General features: G+C 36.4%; 1 protein-coding gene across 2 annotated transcripts in view; it reads left to right on the forward strand.

Moving 5' to 3' along the window:
* Positions 1-22,526, forward strand: part of pard3ba (par-3 family cell polarity regulator beta a) — a 166,673-nt gene that overhangs the window by 22,676 nt on the left and 121,471 nt on the right. For both annotated transcript variants that reach the window (XM_051897448.1, XM_051897457.1), the window contains exon 3: positions 14,169-14,337. In XM_051897448.1, the coding sequence (XP_051753408.1) occupies positions 14,169-14,337 (169 nt within the window). The remainder of the gene's footprint in view (positions 1-14,168; positions 14,338-22,526) is intronic.

The raw sequence follows: 22,526 nt of genomic DNA on the forward strand, positions 1-22,526 counted from the left end.
GGGGCATTATAGGTCCACTTTAATATTACAAACAGTTTTTCTTTACATTTATTTTGGATTTATTGTCAGTTCTGGGCTCACAATTCACATGGGTAGGGTACTTTGTACTGTGTGTGTGGATGACTCTGTTCGTCTGCCACCAACAAAGACCATTTTTGATCCAGGAAAAATCCTGAAAAGGATTGGCAACCATGAGTGTTAATGTAATGGCAGTGGATTTTTCCATGACATATTTTTAGAGTAATATCATGTTTTTTTTTTTTTTCTCTTGTAAGAGTTTCAGTGGATTATTCCCATCATCTTTGTAGACTTATCGGTTATACAGACGATGAATCAGAGATGAACTGGGACTTCACTCTCTGCTCATTTATGATTCCATAACTTTCCACATCTGAAAGTGTCAGTCAGACTGTTTTTCAAGTCTCTACTGACTTTTTCGTTTGACAGTTTCTCTAGTCTTAGCTGATGAGAACAGCGTGTTTAACAACCATTCTGTGTGTTGAAGATTTCTTTCTTTCAGGTGGTCACTCCTGAGCAGATGGCATCTTTATGGATGGATTATTATAGTGACCAAACCATCTGTGTTAAAATTGTACTAACATACAACTTTTCATAAACTTGATCCTGTTCTCATTAATTAGAAATTGATGTAGACTTGTGGTGTTGTCATTTTGTGACATTAAGTGAGGAGTTAGCATTTATTTATATATTTTTATTTTTTTAGCACCAGTGCTTTAATTAATGTGCTGACTTTACGCTTCAGTTTCCTTTCTAAACTGTTAAATCAAAGTTCCAGGCTGTCAGCGGAGCTCCACGGCGTCTTCATTAGGCCTCACACGCTCAGAAACACTTGACTGACAGCTTGAGAACGTTTCTCAAATCTCCACTCATCCTCTTCACTGATAATTTGCTAACTCTTCACATAAGTGACAAGTCACACGTATCAGCGCTCCTCACGCACCTCTTCAGAAGAGGTTAGCAAGTCGACCGCGGCGGATACAACTAATAAAACACATTGTGCAAAACGCTCGACTGCAATTAAAAATCGTAAACCCGCACCTGGGTCCCTGGCCCGTCGACCAATCAGCAGTCATCACGCCCTTCATTATTATTATTATCAATTTCCACAGGCGTCCGCTACTAATTAATTGTCTTAACGAATGGGCCTTTCTTGATGAGATAGTAATGAGTCTGAATAGCCCTCTTGAAACAGACGTGGTTTGTCTGGGCTGGATACACACGCTTATCAGATACATGCTGTCACCTCCTATTTCTCGGAGAACATCTCAAAGCATTGATGGATTGTAATTGTTTGTCTCTCATGGTTTAGCATAATGTAATGGCTGTTATTCGAGATGCATATATTGCATTGTAACAGGGCTTCTTTCAGAGCTAGACCACTTTAGTTTTTGTATTATGTAAATTGTTTATTTATGTTCTTCTGAAATGTGCAGTGATACACTCACATTTCTAAAGTTTAGGGCATCACCCTGCCCAAAAGACCACATTTACAGATCACATACATGGCTCAATGCTAAGGATTTTTTCTATGGGCCAGTCGTTCAAATTGCACTCCAATTTTTCACTGGCGACACCAAAGAATATAAATAAATAAATATAAATATATTAAAAAGTTTTATTGTTGTTGTTTTGACCCATATAACATTATATTCTAATAAACAAGCCACCAAGTTTTGAGAGATCTGTGAAATTTCACAATTCTTAATTCCAAATTCGATACCACAGCAAAAAACTTCCAACGTTATTGCAGACAAGTAAACAGTAATAATACCAATCGGTACTGAAATTTTAAAAATGTGACACTTTAAGCGCTGTTGAGCGGATTTGTAAACCTCTGATTGGCCATTGTATTCACGCGCTTATCGGATATGTCTGTGATTGGCTAAAATGAACAACGCACGGGAGCGTTTGAAAGCACACAGAAGTGTTTGAATTTGAAAGCATATTGTAAGCAGGAGCGGGACCAGTCAGCTGATAGACGCCTGCTTTCAGATGCTCCCGTGTGTATCCGTGTAAGCGCTCGGTGAAGAGAGTCATTGATGACTATTTACAACATGTTTTTGAAGAGTTGATCATTGTAGCCAATCACAGACATATCTGATGAGCTCGTGAACACAATGGCCAATCAGAGGTGTTTACGAATCCGCTCAACAGCACTCAAAGCGTCACATTTTAAAAACCTTCAGTACCGACTTGGTATCGAAGTTGGTACTTTTGACAATATTAAAATGTTTTCTATGGTATAGTATGGTAAGTTGTTTGTAACCCATTTTACTTTTTTAATCGATATTTCTGAGTGAAACAATATGTACAAGAAAAAAACCTTTATCAATTAGGAGTTAGCAAATTTAAGAGTTATCTATATATGACAGGTGGCTTTATCTGTATCATTTATTTTTATATTTCTATATCCATCCATCCATCCATCCATTTAGCAAAGATGCATTAAATTAACCAAAAGTAATGATTAAATTGATAAAATTTCTATTTCAAATAAATTCTTATGAACCTTTTTGTTCATCAAAGAATCCTGTTAAAAAAAAAAAAAAAAAAAAAAAAAAAAATCCACACAATTATGAAGCAGCACACCTGTTTTTAACATTGATAATAATAAGAAATGTTTCTTGAGCAGCGAATCATCATATTAGAATGATTTCTGAAGGATCATGTGACACTGAAGACTGGAGTAATGATGCTAAAAGAAATTCAACTTTGTTCACAGGAATAAATTACATTTTAAAACACATTTTATATTGTAATAATATTCCACAATATTACTATATTTTTGATCAAACAAATGCAGCTTTGGCGATTGTAAGAGACTTAAATATTGGTCTATACTTACAGGAACCACTGGACGGATAGACAGACAGATAGAAATATAAAGATAAAAGATGTAAAGACACCTGTCATATAGAAATAATACCTAAATCCTAATGGATAAAATCAAGTCCCACCATATTTTATTTCTTATATATCTCGTTTCACTCAGAAATGCAGTTTAAAAAAGTAAAATGTGTTACTAGCATGTGGATGTCCTCACCCCTGTGCCGTAGGCTGGTGAAGAATGTGTGCGTGTGTGCCCTCTGCTGGGAGATGAACTCCTCCTGTGGCTGCTGCCAGCAGGAAAGAGTTTAATGGTCTTCATTTTGTTTTGTCTGTTTTGCAGTTGCAGTTTTAGAGACACGACCAATGATATTCACACCCTTCAACCACACACTCTCTCTCCCTTGGATTGGATTTGCATGCCTTAAATATTTTATTGGAATTCCTAGTGGGATTTCTGTCATAATTGGAGCCAATCCTAAAGTATCCCAGTGGGATCATGTACAGATTCCTTAAGAGTTAAATACAGGCCCTAGTGGATAAACTGTAATTCTTACAGGGGTTTGTTTTAATTCACATTTGTCTCTCGAAATCCTATTGGCTGTTTATTGCACTGGAAATCATACTAGTCCTGTTGCTTTCTACAAGATTTTTGTTTTTGTTTTGTGGAATGTCAAAACCATAAATAGATTTCCAATTAATATCTTCTAGGATTGGTTCCAAAATAATAAAATAAGGAATCCCTTGCATGGACTATCTTTGAGGTTATGCTAAAACTTTTTGGAAAATTACAGTATAATTTGTGTGTGTGTGTGTGTGTGTGTATAACTGTCTAAGAGGGAAGGGGGCGTTGGATGGACAGATGATCAGGTCTGATTGACCTCTCGGTGGATGTTTCCGGCTCGTTAGGCCTTGCGAGATGCCTGATTAGCGCCTTTGATTCCTCCTTCGTGCCCGTGTGCTTCTGTTTTTCACTGCATCCTCCCTTTTCCTGCAGGTCAGGATTCAGGAACAAAGAGGCCAAACATTTAAGTGAGATGGACAACTTGCTTCCAGCTACTGGGATGTCAAACGCCTTGTAGTCAATTTGTCTCAAGCTGTGCTAGTGTGTGTGTGTGATTACTACCATAGCAAGGCTCTTAAAGCAAGAAAATGAACATCTCTGGCTTTTTTGAGCGTCAGCGGTGTCAAAGCAGCACAAATGTGTTTTGGTCACCATGGTAACTCCCTAGAAACCACATGTTCTGCCGACTCCGAGCTGAAACATTTGTCCCCCCCCCCCCAACCTTCTCCGGTGAATGTCGTTTTCTTGTCTGATTCTGTCTATGTTCACTTACGCATGCCCATTGGCCGGATATATTCATTTATTTTTAATAAAAAAAAAATTGGAATGCAAGTCATAGACATTGTTCATATACGTTATTATATAAATAATTATATGAAATGTTGCATTGGTGTAACTGTCATTTATTTATATTTATTTATTTATGCATTTATTCATGTATTTATTGTACAATAATTATTTACCTATTTATTTATGCATTTAGTTTAGTTATTTTTAATTACTTTTTTACGGAGTTTAAAAAAAAAATGCTATTTGGAAATTATTGTCTGCCATTACGAAAATTCTTGATATTCATATTTAAAAAACATACTAAACCTTGATGTGTTTTTGCAAACACAATAAAACCAAACATAATTAATGCACTATTGCATTTTTATGTATTATTTATTTATTTATTTTTACATTTTCATCATTTGTCATTTATTTATTTATACATTTAGTTGTTTATGCATTTATTCATGAATTTATTCCACAATAATTATTTACCTATTTATTTATGCATTTAGTTATTTTAATTACTTTTTACATACTAACATACAACATACTAAACCTTGATGTTTTTTTGCGAAAACAATAAAACCAAACATAATGAATGCATTTTTATTTATTACAATTATTTATTTATTTATTTATTAATGCATTTATTCATGTATTTATAGCATAATAATTATTTACCTATTTATTTATACATTTAGTTATTTAGTTATTTTAATTACTTTTTAAAAAAAAAATCTTTTAAAAAGTCAGTTTTAAAAAAAAATTGCTATTTGCTATTTAAGTATTGTCTGCCAATGGCAAAAAAAAAAAAAAAACATACAAAACCTTGATGTGTTGTTGCAAAAACAATTAAACCAAACATAATGAATGCATTTTTATTTATTTATTTACATTTTCATCATCACTTCACCATGGTTATAATTTGTCATTGACCTAGCTGCGTGTTTCCCTGCTGCTCAGAAGTGCGAACGACACATCACAGCGAGTTTCAGCTCTGAAGTCGAGTTCACACACATTCAACATGTTTCCAAACGTGTGTCTCAGCCGTGATTCCTCATAAACCCCCTGAAGCACAGATCCGAATGGAGAACAGCCCCCTCCACACACTCACACAGACGCTTTGATTTACTGCAGGTTCCAGTAAAAGGCAGCTGCGCTTGCACAGCGCACCCTACTACGTGACAGGTCTTATTATTATTTATAAGCATTCATAAAGAGAAAGGGTAAATTTGTCATTAATCTTACACACACACCATATAAGCCCGGGGGGATTTTGGCACATTGTGCTTCCCACAAAGTAGCTCACGTTAAAAAAGCCCACTCATTCATCAAGAAGCTCATGCAAACACATCCGTCATGTATTTTTTCCCCCTTCCAACGGTCTAATAATTAGCTCTCTCTAATTCTAAGCTAATGCCAGCTGCTCTCTTTCACCCTCTCGTAAGACCCTCCATCCGTCCCCCCTTCAGTGGCACATTTACCCCCCTCAGAGGCACCAGAGGGGCTGACTCACAAATGGAAGGAGTGATTAAGGAGAGGAGAGGGCAGCAGATACCTGTGGAGCAGTGCCGCCACAATAACCATTTCCTCTCTGACCTGCTCTTGCTCTCACATTCTCACTTTTTCGGTTTCATTCTTTGCTTTATTCCCCTTCAAAATATGTCCTTTTCATTTCTATACCATATATATATATATATATATATATATATATATATATATATATATAATATGCTTGCGCTTCGGTTGCTCAACAACAACAACAAAGCTGGAGAATCTCACGCAGCATTAATGTAGTTGCTGTGGAGTTGATTCAACTCATCAACTAGCATGTGCCGTCATGTTAATCTTTTGTGCAAATCCAGTGTTGAATTGACCCTCGTTTGTGAAGCAGTCTGGCGTAAAATGACGGGATGGTAACAACACTCTACTACAACAACTCTTCCTCTTCTCTAAAGCAGCCCAATATGACCTCACCCCCTTTGTTGCATGTTCTCGGGGGCGGGGTTTATGTAAATTTTAGGGTTTGTGATGTCACCAACCCGGGAAGAAGCTTGTTGTAGCCGATCAGCCATTTGTTGTAGTCCTTAAAAAGTGATTTCTGTAAAAGAAAATATCTCCCTTTGCATTGAACTTTGAGCGTTGTAACTTTGCAGATGTTGTTTATGATCAAACAGCAACATTACACACTAACTAAAGTTAAAAAAGTGAAATCATAATCAACCACCTCTTTAAAAAAAAAATCACAGAAAACCCGCAACCTGCATTTTAACGTTTTCAAAAAAAATCACTTAGTATGATTTATAAGCTGTTTTCCTAATGGGGACCAAAAAATGTCCTTACAAAGACAAAGATATCGGATATTGCATTTTTGTGGGGACATTTTGTCCCCATTACATAGGGTTTACCAGGACAACACACACACACACACACACACACACACACACACACACACACACACACACACACACACACACACACGTACGTGTGTGTGTATACTATATCTCAAAATCTATAGTATTTCCATCATACCATCATTGCACCATGGTACTTCTTTTAGTTTGTCTCTGGTGGCCACTCAAGTCATGTTCTCTCATTATCTGACACTTACTACTACATTACTGCAGGTTTTCAGTGCATATGGTAAAATGAGGTGTTTCTCTCACACACAGACACATGCAGAGCTGTAGGTGTGTTTGATTAGCAGGGGTCAGGCGTCATGTTCTCTTCAAAGACTGTGAATGAGGTGCTTCATTTCCTGAGTGTTCACAGCCTGTCTCTGTGTCTCCAACACTTTGTTAAAGAGGAATTCAACTGAGATTAAAAGTGTGTGTGTGTGTGAGGGTATAAAGCAAAAAAATAAGTGAGAATGAAATGTACAAGGAATAAATTGTTAGGCTGCAATTAATGTCATAAATATGAGAAAATAAAAATACATTTACTCATTTATTGAACATTATCTTTTATCATACTGCTTTGTATTAAAATGATAAGCCTTATTGCATTTAGAAAATGGCAGTAACCGTAATATGATAACAGACATTAAACAAATCCATTTTTTTTTTTCACTCTGTGATATAGTTTATTAGCATATTTATAGTATACTTTCTATAAACGAGTGATTGAAACATTAATATAAAATCAAATTATGCGGCTACATTTGTATGTATATGAGCTCTGAACTTGACTTATCCAGATTTCTTTGGGTATTGTTGTAGAATATGATTTTATTGTATTCATTCATTCATTCATTCATTCATTCATTTGTATATTTATTTCGTTCTTTCTTTCTTTCTTTGTATATTTATTTATTTGTATATTTATTTCTTTATTTATGTGTGCATTCATTTATTTATTTGTTTATGCATTTATTTAGTTGTTTTTAGAATAATCTTTATAATAATCTTTCTCTATTGTTCTTTTAAAAAGTAACTTTAATTTAATTTTATTAATTTCATTTATTATTTTATTTATATTTAATAACTTATAACTGAACATAATTTGATTTATTATTTTAATTAGAAAATGTGAGTGCTACTTGCCTCTTTGCCTTAGCAAACACCACGAATAGCATTTTTGCACAGTTGAATGTTTTTTTTTTTATTGTCTTTTATGTCTATGTCACCATGTGTGCTATATTTTTTTCTGTGTGTAATAAACACTCGAGCACTCGAATGTGTGTGTTTTAGGAGTTACCCAATACCCTCTGGGGGTGAAAGCCGTGGTCCAGGTGTGTCTTTTCGAGAGGTAATCTCACACATCTGGAGCCGATGTTCAGCACACACATGGCTGGATCTCAGATTAGTCTGGTCTCCTTCTTAATCCCTGTAATTCCAGCCTTGTTTGCACGGCATCATCTGCAATCACATTCCGAGGATTTTACCTATGTTTGTGTGTGCCGAACGTCTGTTTGTGAAGGCCTCAGCGCAGGTCACACGGGTGTGATTGATGTCGATGCCCCTCCGTGGGCGATCACGGCGAGAGATTTAGAGACACTTTTTGTCAGGTTTATTTGTCATCTATAGTGAGAGAGAGGAGAGATTGAGAAGATGGAAGACTATACAGGGAACTGGAGTGAAAATTAGGAAAGTGATATAAAGTAGTCCCTATGATTTCTGCAATGCAAAAACACAGACAGTCATAAAATCCGGCCATAAAAATGGAATTTATTGTATACTGTGGAATTTGGCTGCTAAAACTGCAAAAAGGCTGCTATTTAAATTTGATGTCTGCTTGTTTTGCGTGTCTGTATTCATGTTTTCAGCATCTGCCGTCTCACTATATGAGGACATGAACTCATGAACTGTATCTCCACATCTGCTCCGAGTCACTTCACCAGCATTTGACCATTTCATTTGAGAAAACTATCATCAGATACACACAGAAACTCAAAGGTCTTCAGCACAAACTGCCAAAATAAAAGTTTGGTTTATCTTGAAGAAATTATGACAGAAATATTTTGATATGTACAGTAGAATGTACTTCTCAAAGTAATAATAATAATAATGCAGTTTATTAAAACATTACTTTTTAAGGAATATCACAAGTTATATCACACACATCACAAGTTTTCATCCGTGTTTTAAATTAAACAGTGAACCCCTGTTGTGTAGCTCTTTGTTTGCCAATTGTTAACAATTTTGCCATTTTTACTCTTTCCTTGCCATTGACGGAATTTTCCGCCATTTATGAGGCAAAGCTACCCTTGTATTGACAATTTTCTGGCTTTCCGTGTTTTCACTGTTATAAGGTAGGGGGCGCTGTTATGCATCTTCTGAAAGAGTAGAGAATCTCTGGATCAAAACACAGGCGAACAAGCAGAAACAAGAGATAAAAGCATTGCTTATGCATGTTGTAGTCACGATTTTCTCAACTTTTTGTTCAAAATGTTGCTTTTTTTATGAAATGACCCACATTCAAGTGTTGATTAAAAAGAATGCATGAAGCTAGAATAAAATGTTTTTTAATAAAGGAAGGAGAATTCTGTAAGATAAACTTGAAATGATGATGTTGAGCTCATAGCTCTATTTGGAAACTATTTACCTGCCTACTTTTTAAAGACGTCTTACATCAGCTTTTTAAAGATTATCCTGCTCTCCACTATAACGCTCAAAATCATCATAATTATGACAAACGAACGGCTCATTCACTAGCAATGGCGAAATCCTGTCGTGAACTAGGCGTTGATTGGCAGGTGGGGTTGGCATGGCAACAGGTTCCATCTCATTATCATGCAGGTGGAGCAGGTAATGGATTACAAGAGGAAGTGACATTAGTCAGCATTGTTTGACATCATGTTTCCTCAGGCTGATATCTGCGTGTGAGATGGCTGCTAACTTGAATGCAAAATCAATTCACTTGTGTCACAAGTCAGAGGAAAGTTTGTGCCAGGCCAGCTGAGTAATTTTAAGAAGTTGCAGGATGTTTGGTCAATTGATTGTTCTCTGTGTGGCCTGTTTGTCCATTTTCTTTAAGACCAGTATTCCATTGAACACGTTTGAGATTTAATGGGATGCCAGACCCGATCACTGACCCAACAACTGGATCTGTCCTTACTGATGCTCTTGTTTCTCAATGGGAGAAAATCCCTGCATCCAACTATGACTTTAGGGCTTTTCACACTGCGCTTAAAGGGTTAGTTCACCCAAAAATGAAATTTCTGTCATTAATTACTCACCCTCATGTTGTTCCACAGACTTCGGAACACAAATTAAGATATTTTTGATGAAATCCGATGGCTCAGTGAGGCCTCCATTGACCGCAAGATAATTAACACTTTCAGACGCCCAGGAAGCTACTAAAGACATATTTAAAACAGTTCATGTGACTACAGTGGTTCAACTTTAATGTCATAAAGCGACGAGAATACTTTTTGTGTGCCAAAAAAAAACAAAAAAAAAACGACTTTATTCAACAATATCTAGTGATGGGCGATTTCAAAACACTGCTTCATGAAGCTTTGAAGCTTTACGAATCTTTTGTTTCGAATCAGTGGTTTGGAGCGTGAAAGTCATGTGATTTCAGTAAACAAGGCTTCGTTATGTCATAAGTGTTTCGTAACGTTTCGAAATTTCAATGGTTCACGTGACTTTGGAAGTTTGATCCACGCTCCGAACCACTGATTCGAAACAAAAGATTTGTAAAGCTTCGAAGCTTCATGAAGCAGTGTTTTGAAATCGCCCATCACTAGATATTGTTGAATAAAGTCGTTATTTTGTGTTTTTTGCCGCACAAAAAGTATTCTCGTCACTTCATAACATTAAGGTTGAACCACTGTAGTCACATGAACTGTTTTAAATATATCTTTAGTAGCTTTCTGCGCGTTTGAAAGTGTTAATTAATTTGCTGGCAATGCAGGCCTCACTGAGCCATCGGATTTCATCAAAAATATCTTAATTTGTGTTCTGAAGATGAACGAAGGTCTTAGGGGTGTGGAATGACATGAGGGTGAGTAATTAATTACATAATTTTCATTTTTGGGTGAACTAACCCTTTAAATGCCACAATGAGATTATATCATACAATTACAACTTTATATGTCACAATGACACTTTATTTCTCAATTTTGACTTTATATGCCACAAAATTGACTTTATATCACAATTGTGACTGTATATGTCACAATGAGAATTTATCTCACAATTTTGTCTTTATATGCCACAAAGAGATTTTGTATGCCACTTTTGTATCACAAAAGTGACTTTATATGTCATATGTTATTATGAGTTGGAAACGTTTTTCCATACATATTGTTGAGGTGTTGACTTTACAGTGACTAAACAGACAGTGTTTTGTATTTTTGTAAGGAAACTGGCTTCAGATAGGCCTCCAAAGCACCATAACATCACAACTAATGATCTAGAACAAATGTAAATGAGCTTTAGAGGTTAACAAGCAAATGTTTAAGGATTGCACAACATCTTTATAAGCCAGCACTCATGCTGAGGTTTTCAAAAAACAACACAGTGAGTGTTTCTGGCTGTATGTTCATTTCTCAGTAGAAATAGAATCATACATTGAACAATCAAGCAGTATTTTTACAGTTTTGGGCTCTGCCAATGACTCTTTCCTCAAATGTAACTCATATAGAGAAATGTCACCAATTCGGTTGAACCCTAGCAGTCTGTATTCTGTTAATACATACACACACATTCACAAATCCTCTCAAAGGTCGTGTCGGTGATGAATGCATCTCAGTTGAGTTGAAAAGCTGAGAGTGTGTTCATGTTACGGCCCTCACGAGAGACATCTGTGACCTGCCATCCATCATTAATACAATTCCAGTGGTGTTTTAAAGCATTAGGCAGCTTATTGCCCAGCTACTGTTATGAAGGAAGGAGTTTTCATTGTTTTTTTGTCCAGTTTGCAGCTCTGCGATTGGTTGAAATTGACATGCACTCTTTTTTTTTGTGAGCCACACACCTCGATGATCCTTCAGGAATAATGTGCAGTGTGTATATACACATCTGCGGTGATGAATATCTCAGCCCGCATGCTTCAGGCCCAGAAATAGAGTTTGATCAGGTATGAAGCACTTAGAGGAAGAACCGGAGAGAGACGGCCATCTATCAAACCCGTGGAGAAGTGATTCCCTGAGATTACTTTTTCCCTCTCTCTCACTTTTGCCATCTGATCGGGACAATTTCTGTTTATTTTTCAGCGCGAGAAATGTCAGCCCATCGAATCACGCGGACCGGGCTCGGGGAGCGTGCCGCAGTATTTCCCTATGATTGATGATGCGTATTCCTGTCGCGTGTCACCAGTTATTGTTTTCCTGAAAAACAGTTACGGATGCAGATGACTTCACATCGAGCTTCCGTCTCACCCTCCCGCTCTTGCTACCTGATGTTCCCTGGCGTTTTTTGTCTTTCATTAAGCCGTTGTTTCCTCTGCCAGGCCTTTGACGTGATTGGAAAGGCGAGCGCGAGCAAAGAAGGGAAGTGCTAATTCATTAGTGGCTGGCGAATGAATTCATCAGCCGGCGCGGCTTTATGGCCGCTTGTCAACGTGCCAATCCGAGACGGTCAGAGACCACGGCGCGCGCACACGTATTCTCTCTCATTACCGTCCACGTCCTCTCAGCTCATAACGCTACCGTGACATTACGTTTGACAGCTTCTGATTCCCTTGTCACATCTAATTTGGCCATTGATGCTTAACGCACGTGCTCACAAACACAGACACTTGTCGGCTCAGATTTTATTTTTTAATTTTTTTTTATATTTGTTTATCTTACTGCCTGTCATGCTTATATGATCATAACTAGACACTGTAAGCTTCTCTACCGATGCGTTTCACACACAAGCTCTCAGCCGTTACATTACGGTCTGTTCTATAGACAATTAAAGTATGGTTGCCTGTGTAATGTGTCTAATTATTGTCTGATGGTTGTGTACTGTACATTAATTTGTTAGTAATTACTACTTATTATTTTTCGAGACACCTGCTTGAATATTTGCAGTATGCCGACTGTGCACTGTTTGCTATGTTTCTGAATGCATGAAATAACAGGATTACCTATATTTGCCAACATGTGAACGGCGCACACTCCATGGAGCTCTGTGTCCCACAATGCAGTGCACTCGACTTGACCTTTCCAGTATGGTGAATGAACCAGCAGTTGCATCAGCTGTGATTTTTAGCATTTTCTTGATTCATTATGTGATTGGACTGCCAACATTAAGAAGAGATGCTAAATATATTCATGTTTTTCTAATTAAATGAATTATATATTGTAAATAAAATAATACAATATAGCCTAAATATAAAGTTTAAAAATAAAGAATAAAATATAAAGCTTTGAATGTTTTTTTTTAATATACACATTTTAATATTTTGAAGATTATTTTATTTTATATGAAGATATTAATTATTTTATATAAATAATAAATGTTATATTTTTAGTATTTCTATAATAATTTTCTGAAAATTACTTAAGCTTAATTTAATATAAATTAATATAAACTTTTATTTTATTATTTAATTGTTTTTTTCAGTTTATTTTATTATTTTTTATTTTACATTTTTTTTCATTTTATTATTTTATTTTATTTTTTCAATTTATTTTATTTTATTTCATTTCAATTTTTTTTATTTTTCAGTTTTATTTTATTATTTTATTTTATTTATTTTGTTTTTCAATTTTATATTTTTATTATATTATATTTTATTTTATTTCATTTTATTTTTTTATTTTTCAAATTTTATTTTTTCAATTTATTTTATTTCAATTTTTTATGTTTCAGTTTTTAGTTTATTTATTTTATTTTATTATGAGATGATAACTGGACACTCTTTTGACGTAAAACAGTGACAACAATGTAGCATATGGATGTTACTGACTGAATATTAGACTTTTGGTATCTTTTGTCATCTAATATAGTGATATATTACATTCACATGTTTTTATGAGTGGCTGAAGTGTCCAGATATATTTTGGGGCCACAATAATTCATTTTGCTATCTTACGACTTTCACACTTTCTCATACTGTAACTACTGTATTCTTGCAGTCTTACATTCACAGTAATTTTTGAAGCATCTATTAGTAATATTGGCCAGATTTTTTCCTGTATTGCTTTGTTCTGAGTGAGAATGAAATATCAAGTATTGCATTATGACACAGTGGCACCGATCATCCTCTCTACCTTCCAAAAAACACCTTTTGCATACACTTTTGAACTTTATGAGCTTGAGGAAATGTCAAATTCAATGTTTGCAGTCACATGCTGTAATTCCTGTTGGGCAAATGATTCATGGTATGGATTTTGTAAAAAAACAAACAAGGAAAAACCGTTTGATCGATGCACACATACTAGGACCTGCAGTTCTCTTTGTTTTCAACATTGTGTGTCTCTTGTGATGCCCTTGTAAAATATAATATATATTGTGTGTGTGTGTGTATATATCTCCAGCTGTGTGTCTTGTTTGTTAGTTATGTTTTTTTCTTGTCTCTAATCTGACTTGTGTTTGTCTGTCTTCAGCTGAAGGCTGTGTACGAGAAGATGGAGCTCCAGCAGAGGGCGATGGTGAGTCCCGGGGGGAGTGTGGCGTCGGGTCGCTCCAGCCCTGCCCCCTCTGAACCAGAGCTCAGCGTCCTGCAGCCCTATCTGGGCAGCGAGATCGAGGTCACCACGTCCGCCCTCAAATCAAGTACGTATATCAGCGCTGGAATTCACATGTCTGCATCAATCAAAAACAAAATCCATACTAGAATCATCATGCTAAATATTTTTTTATTTTATTTTAGTTTATTTTAATTTTATTATTTGTTTCTCCAATTTTATTTTATTTATTTATTTTCAATTTTTATTTTATTTTTGTCACCAATTATTTATTTTATTTTATTTTATTTTATTTTATTTCTTTTTTTATTTTATTTTATTTGAATTCTTCTGGCAAATAGTAAATTCTTAAATCTATTCATCTTATACTGAATACTTTGGTCAAGGAAAGATGAAAAAGGCTGTAAAATCAATTGTAGGTGAGTGAGGTGAATTTGTGGGTTCAGTTTGAATCCCTGAAACCTCGAAGGGTTAAACAATACTCAGTTTCCCACATGCACAAGTGTCTTTCATTTCCAGCGACCACAGACTGAACTGAATGGAGAAAACATCTGTATGTGCACATCGGCAAGAGTGTGTGTGGTGGTTTTAAAGAGTGTGTGCGGTATAAAGTTGTAGATAGGGAATGCGTTTTGTTTTCATAGTTATGTGTGAACTTGTGTGCATGTGTGGTTGCATTAGTAGCAGCCCATAATTGAGCTGATTTTGTGTGTGCATGTTTGTGTGGTTTGGTGTTAACTTGACATGAGGGTGAATAAATGAAGACAGTTTTTTTTTTTTCGGGTGAACTATTCCTTTAAGAATCTTTAGTGAGCACCCATAATGCCCTAGCAACCACATAGCAGCATATTTGTGACACTGAGCGAGCGTTAGCCACTTTAATAGTCGTCTGTGTTCAACTGTCACAGCTGTATCAATTCAGATGAATGCAAATGTTACACTTGCCATTTCTGAATCCATCATTGTGACTGCTCACTCAGGCTTGCCCTGGCTAACCTTCCCATAATGCTCCTCTCTGAAGCCAGACTGCAGGCAGATGTCCCTGTGTACACCTCAAGCACTACGATGTCATTACATTACAAAAAGCCCACTGTCAGCTGCGCACACAATGCTCGTCTCGCTCATTTATCAATTAAATGATGCTGAGGACAAAGAAACCGTGCCCAGTGTAGTTTAGTAGCCGTGCCGTAGCGCTGGTGTGTGTGTGTGTGTGTGTGTGTGTGTGTGTGTGTCAGCACTTGGGATTTGATGTTGAAACGTAGCCGAGGTGATAGGGAAGTCAAAAAAGAGTCTTATTGAATCAGTGGCACTAAGGAGGAGGAAAGGCCTTCACGGGATCAGGGCTAACTTAATTAGCGTGTGTGTGTGTGTGTCTGGGGTGCAAACAGGAATAATGGCAGCATTTGAATGAGTTCATGCTTGGCCGGACCTCGGTTGACTTCTGAACAGTGTACGCTGCTAATCTGGTTAGATGTGCATGTGTGTGGATATACGTTGCTATACTTTGAGGGCAAATCTGTCCCCAGATGTTTGCTATATATATGAGCAAACATCTTATTCATGTTTTTCACAAAAATTCAGAATAAAAAAAGAATAGGGTTGGGAGTCGTTTGAATTTTAACGATTCCGATTCTTATCGATTCCTTATTTCGATTCCAATAAGGTTATAAAAAACAAAACCTTAGATATCATTCACTTTTATTCTAAGTCTTATCGCAAGACATTTCATTGTAGCTGAATACCATGAACAAAAATCAACAGAACACTTACACAAGGAACTTTTGCTTATAGTTTTAAAATACCATAGTAAAAACAACTATAAGCAACTAATATAAAGCATTATTAAAGACAAGTAAACACTTAGTTATCAAAAAAAGGACAAATAAACAAATTAGCAATCACACAAATAAATACAACTGAACAAAGATACGGTTGTGTTTTAAGATTTCAAATGTAAAGTAACACTGCACTTTATTAATAAAATATACATTATAGTTACAAAAGGTATTCAGTAAAGAACAGCGAGTGAATTTTCTCTTTGTCTTTTGTTGTTTGATTAACGTTATTATAGAGGCGGCAGCAGGTATATTAGGCTGCTGTCACTTTAAGAGCTGCACTGATTCAATATACTTTTACACATGTGTTTTCTTTCTCAACTGTTTACATTCACTTAAGACATAACCGACTGTGTTTACAAGGATATTTTCTGTGTGTATTTGTCCGTTCAAGTGTAAAAAGATGCGGAAGACAACTCAATTCAGTATTGTGCACTATACAGAATGAGAGGCGGCTTTCTGTGCGCGTGTTTTGGATGTGTATGCACCACAGAAAACAGCGTGCGAGTCTACTTGCGCTTAAATGGTTTAAAATCACATTAAAATCACTTTTTCTGTGAGCACGTTTTGGATGTGTGCGTAATAAAATAGCGTGCGGGTTTTCTTGCGCTTGAAAGGTCATATTAAAATGCACACATATATTGTATATTGGGTTAGTTTATAATGCTTATAATTAGCTTCTGAAGAGGCAAATAATGGTTAAGTGCAGTCATTATGTCACTCAATTAGTTTTTCCCCCTTCATTTTTCTTATAGGAATGAATTAATAGCTTTGGTATTCGCTTTTCCTTTCGCTAAACTTCACACAATATTGAGAAAAATATTTATTCTGGAAAACATACATTGATCCAGCATTCGTGTCTGCAGGCAGGCAGTGGTCGTGCTGGAGTTTTGACCCACGTTTAGCAAAAAATAGATATTACTTAATTGCTTTGTTGTGCAGTTTTCTAGCATTGGTCTTTGAGGGTTAACCAGAGCATACTGTATGAAAGCACAATGAGATTTAGAAGCCACGTTTACTTCTGTTCTGTCAGAGGCGGGACATAAGAGTGAGTGACAGGTGGTGTCTGCTGAATGAAGATGGTTAGAGAGGGGCAGTGGGTCACCACTCAGTCTATGAGTCAAAGACATACATTAAAGCGCTCAGTAAATGAAGAGGTTAAAGAGGTGGAGATGATACAGAGGATGATTGGCAGCGTGACAGATGCCAGTCAGAGCTCAATGGACCGCCCTCACACCTGCTGTGTGTGTGTGTGTGTGTATATGTGTGTGTGTGTGTGTGTGTGTGTATATATATATATATATATAGATATTAAAAAGCTTAATTATATATAGTTAAAAGCTGTATTGTATTTTTGTATTTTTTATGAATAAGGTTAGTTAACCATTTAGTTAACCACACACTTAACCATTTAAAAGTATTGTATTGTGAGAGCTTGATGTATTCTAGGATATGTGATTGGTTGTCATGAGTAACACATTTCAACCATGGGCGTCACATTATTGCAGTGCAGTTTAAACAAATTAGACCTGCTGTTCATGTTTACTTAGTCAGCACACAAGGAAAGGATTGAGGAAAGCTTTTTTTTTCTCTGATGTAATTATAGAACGGTGCTTTGTTCCACCAACTAGAGCCTGGGAGTTTGTTCCTGCTCGAGCCGTAATAGTCCTCAGAAATGGGGCAAATCTGTCTCTCCTCTGACTGTCTCTGCGGCACGGAGCTATGATTACAGCGGCATCGATTCCTGACCTACCTGCTCTCATTACACACACTCTCTCCCAGTCTTCACACTGCTCTCACGGCTTCCAGCAGCACCTGAGGTGGGCGGCCGCTCATACCTGTCAGCAATCGATTGCAAATAAGACAGAATTACAGCTTAACAGACCGTCTTAGACTTGAATTTAGTTCTTGGTACCCACAAACTGTTTTTTTTTTTTTTTTTTTTTTTAAATACGTTTTTGATCATCTTACACATTCATCTTTACTTTTCTCATGGTGATGTGCCACAGATGGGAGTAAACGCAGCGTAGAGCCGTGACAAACAGACGACGCGTGACTGAAAGAATGTGCCCGCTTGACCCCATTTCACATGACAGACCTCTCAGGGGTCAAAGGTCAAGAGGATTCTCCTTGCTGTCCTTCATCGTAAACCCAGATTAAACTGAGAGTGGTTTTCTTGTTACTTTTATAACGCTAAGCGATTGTAGTTGAGTGGAAAGCGATCTGGGATCTTGCAGTTACATTTGGGACTTTTCACTTGACCTTTATGTTGATTTTTGCACCAACAACACGTTTGACAGAAGTATCTCTATTCAAACACAGCACATTATTCGGGATGGGGAATTTCCATCGTAAATATATTGTGTTGATGAAATCCAGACTCTGGATTCCCCCATAATTCCCCTGCACACAATCTTGGCCCCATACTAGAGGCGCCAGATGTGAGTGCATATCTTTCTAACCGCTGCTAATTAAGATTATTTGTAGTTATAGGTTTTTTTGGAAGGCAAAAAATGCTGTTACTAAAAATGTAACATGCTTTTCATTTTTAGTTATTTTTGGAAGTCAAGTTTTTTTATTTAGTTTTTATATTTTATTATTTTTTAGGTTCTTTTTGGAATGCAAACATTTCTATTATTTGGATTTTTTTTATTTTTTATACAGTAACTGATTGTACTTTTAATTTTTAATTGTACTTTTTTTTAAGGAAAACAACTATTGGGGTTCAAGCACTTTAAGGCCTTTAAGCACATGCGTAAAAAGGGATTATGTTTTATTTAGCAAGCATGTAACCACTTAAATCATAGATGGAAAAGACCATTTACAGTCAATACAGGCAGTTTACCATTGGAAATATATAGTTTTTAAAGCTTTTTAACAGTTATAGTGCCACCTATGGTCCAATCTCCATAAAAGTTGGCATGCTTCTTTAGAGCCATATGCTGCATGCGCTCACCTATTTTCGTAAAGTTCAGTTTTCGTTCAGGATTTATAGGCTTTTGTGAGCACTTGGCCATGCCCCTTTTCTAAATGACCCTGTTATAGCTACCCAAAGGGTAAAGTTAAACTTTTTTTTGATAATTATTGACCTAGAAGGTCCATAGAATTGTACTGCACTGGTTTGGTTTCGATCAGGTAACAACACTTGCACTAGTTTGCAAAAGTAGGTTTTTTACATAATCATGAATATTTAATGAACTATTCGATTGACAGCAGCGGTCCTACAGGCAAAGTTGCTCAGAATGAGGAGTTCTACCATGTGGTATGACTGTCGTGGGCGTGTGCGAAAAATCGCTCAATACACAATCTTTTATGCACGTGAAAAATGCGAAGGTGTCCCCCGGTGGCTGATTTCTTTCAAATTTCTCACAGGCCTCTAGGGCCTTGAGTCAAACAGACCCAGTGAGTTTCATTCCGGGCGACCTCTGTTAACCTTGTCTGATAGCTGCTTGAACTTCATTGGCCGATGGTGGACATGTTTTTCGAGATACATCAACGTCCTTATAGACAGTCATGGCACCTCGGACAAAGACACTGCATGCCAATTTTCAAATCAGTCGGGACTAACAGTGAAGTAGTTATAGCCTTTTGCATGTTTTTTCCTGTTATAGCGCCACCAAGTGGTGTCACATGACTGCGTCCTTTGTCACACGACCACAGAATGAGCTCTTATATATGTGTGCTGAGTTTGGTGAAAATATCTCACGAGTTACAGCCATTTTAGTAAAAAAGTGGCTCCACTAACTTCAAAACATTTTGGCAGCCCTTAGGGCCCTTTGGCGTTTTTGCCTTTTATTATGATAGGACAGTATAGAGAGAGAGAGAGAGTGAGAGTGAGAGTGAGAGTGGGTGGGTGGGTGGGGTACGGGATCGGGAAAGGTCCGTGAGCCGGGACTTGAACTCGGGTCGCCTGAAGTAGAACAGCACTATATGTCCGACCGTAATTCTACTTTTCAATTATTTATGGAAGGCAAACGGTTCTTATGAAAACATTTGAAATGTAGCCTCAGGTTTGTGAATGTCTAACCTTTAGTCTATTAATAGTTTAATAATTCCATACTCAAATTCTCTTTATTTTCAGTCCGATCACTCGTATTGTGGGATTGCCTCTTATTTATTCAGCTGAAAAGACATATTCATAGCACACTCCAAATGTTGTACTTTTCCTTGAAGATGAAACCACTAGAAGAGTTGTTCCACTCCTGTGTCAAGAATAGCCAATAATTAAAGGTTTTACCTTGAATCGCTGTGGTCTTTACAGATTTCCCACAAATTCTTACTTCTGCTGTTTCAAGGGGCGTAAAACTGAAATTAACGCCTAAAATTAGTTTGCACAAGTGTTTCTTTTGACGATTAACCTTGAGCCTGGAGAAAACAGTGCCAAGCTCCACCAGGTTCTGCAGGTTTGAGAAGATTGATTGGAGTTAAGGGCGACTCTTCATCTAGACGCTGCGCAGATGTAACTCCTCTATGAGAATTTGTAAACATCACGAAGGCTTGAGAGCTTTCTTATTGTGAGTGTCCTTCATGAAGTCATCAGGGGGCAGTTAGTGTAGGACCTGGCTGATGTTGGAGGTCTTATGGTGTAGATAAATGATGGCAATGTAGAGTTCTCTAAGGTGGCATACACACACAGGACGCAAACAAAACTCTTAAAATAAAATATCTACGGCATCTGTTTGTATGTAAGCCCACTCAGAATATTTTATTTTATTTATTTATTTATTTATTTTTTTTTGGCTCAAGCACAAAAGATACTTGCACATTTATCTAAACTTTCTGCTCTGAGGTAAAACAGGCCTCAAAAGAGTCCGGGTTTCTGTCTAGGTCTCTTTCATTGTCCTTATCTGTCTAATATGCACATTTCCATTGAAATACAGAGAAATATAGTTCAGTAGCTCAGTTGTACATTTAAAGATGGCCCTGATGAGTTGAAATATTAGCTCAGAAAGTAATACCAACGGTTTTCTTAATGAAGTAGCTTCTAAAGCAGACACGTTAAAGCTTGCTTTTGGTTCGAGTACCTTATTAAAATGGCTTAGAGTCAAAGAAACGGCCACAAAGTCTGTGTTAATGACTCCCAGAACACACCAGCTTCACCTGAATCAGAGTTTCTGTGCTAGTGTGATCATACTGAAAGGCTTTTTGATGATTTTTCTAGTAGCAGACTGAAGGATATGAGCAGTCTTTGCTGATGGAAGTGTCTGTGTTTGACCAGGGAAAATGGTAACTTTTTCAAACACTGTGCTTGAATTTTTTTATCTATCACTTTTCTTTATCTTTTTTCAGGGTCAGACTTGATCTTTCTGTTGATTGTGGCTGGTAGAATTTCTCAGTATTCTGTTCTGTTGCATTTACCACAAGATAATTAGTTCTCGTCAGTCTTTAGGAAGCTACTTTAAAACTGTACTTTGACATGATACAAGCCACTCATAAAAGTGGCCCAAAGTTAGTTGGTAAGCTCACAAAGGCTGATCAAAACACAGTAAAATTGTAAAATATTATTATAATTTAATTTTTTTTTTTTATATGTAAATCTTATAATTTAATGTGATGCAAAGCTGAATTTTCAGCATCATTACTCCAGTCTTCAGTGTCACATGATCCTTCAGAAATCATTCTAATATGCTGATTTGCTGCTCAAGAAACATTTTTTTTTTTAATCAATGTTGAATACAGTTGTGCTGCTTCATATTTTTGTGGAAACAGTGATGATTTTTTCTTTGATGAATTAAAAGAAAAGAATAGCCTTTATTTGAAATCTTATGTAACATTATAAATGTCTTTACTGTCACTTTTGACCAGTTTAATGCATCCTTACTGATAAAAAAAAAGTATTAATTTATTTTAAAAAATCAAATCTCACTGACATATATATATATATGAGAGAGAGAGATAGATAGATAGATAGATAGATAGATAGATTATATTTAGATTCTACCCTAAAAATGTAATTAACTGCAGTACCAGCTCTTTTATAATTAACTAAAGCACATTTATGTGTGTACAGACCTGTTGTGAATTTGTGTAACTTTTTCTTTGCGCATAATGAAGAGCGCTTGTACACAAATATAGGGAAATGGCATGCAGTGTGATTAAAAACAGTGATGTGTGAATGGCTAACCTCATATAATACACACACTGTCATTCATTAGTGTGGGTGAAATGGCTCAGTACTAACCCGTTATGTAAATGTGGACGCTTGTGTGCAAATATGCTCAATAATGAAGTTACTGTTTCTGAATGAGTCTTTTTTTGTAGCTTAGTCTCATATTTTTAAGGTTGGTATACTAAAAACTGTTTTCCTTGAAGAAAACTCAGTTTCCCATGATTTAGCTCCTTTTCTTCAGCAGTAACGTTTACGAATTTTGACCTTGCCTCCATGCCAACGTTCAACAAATTTGTGTACTTCAGATCCTTGAGATGTCAGTGTCTCCGGCCT

This window comes from Ctenopharyngodon idella, chromosome 1, assembly GCF_019924925.1.
Source record: "Ctenopharyngodon idella isolate HZGC_01 chromosome 1, HZGC01, whole genome shotgun sequence".
NCBI classification, from domain to species: domain Eukaryota; kingdom Metazoa; phylum Chordata; class Actinopteri; order Cypriniformes; family Xenocyprididae; genus Ctenopharyngodon; species Ctenopharyngodon idella.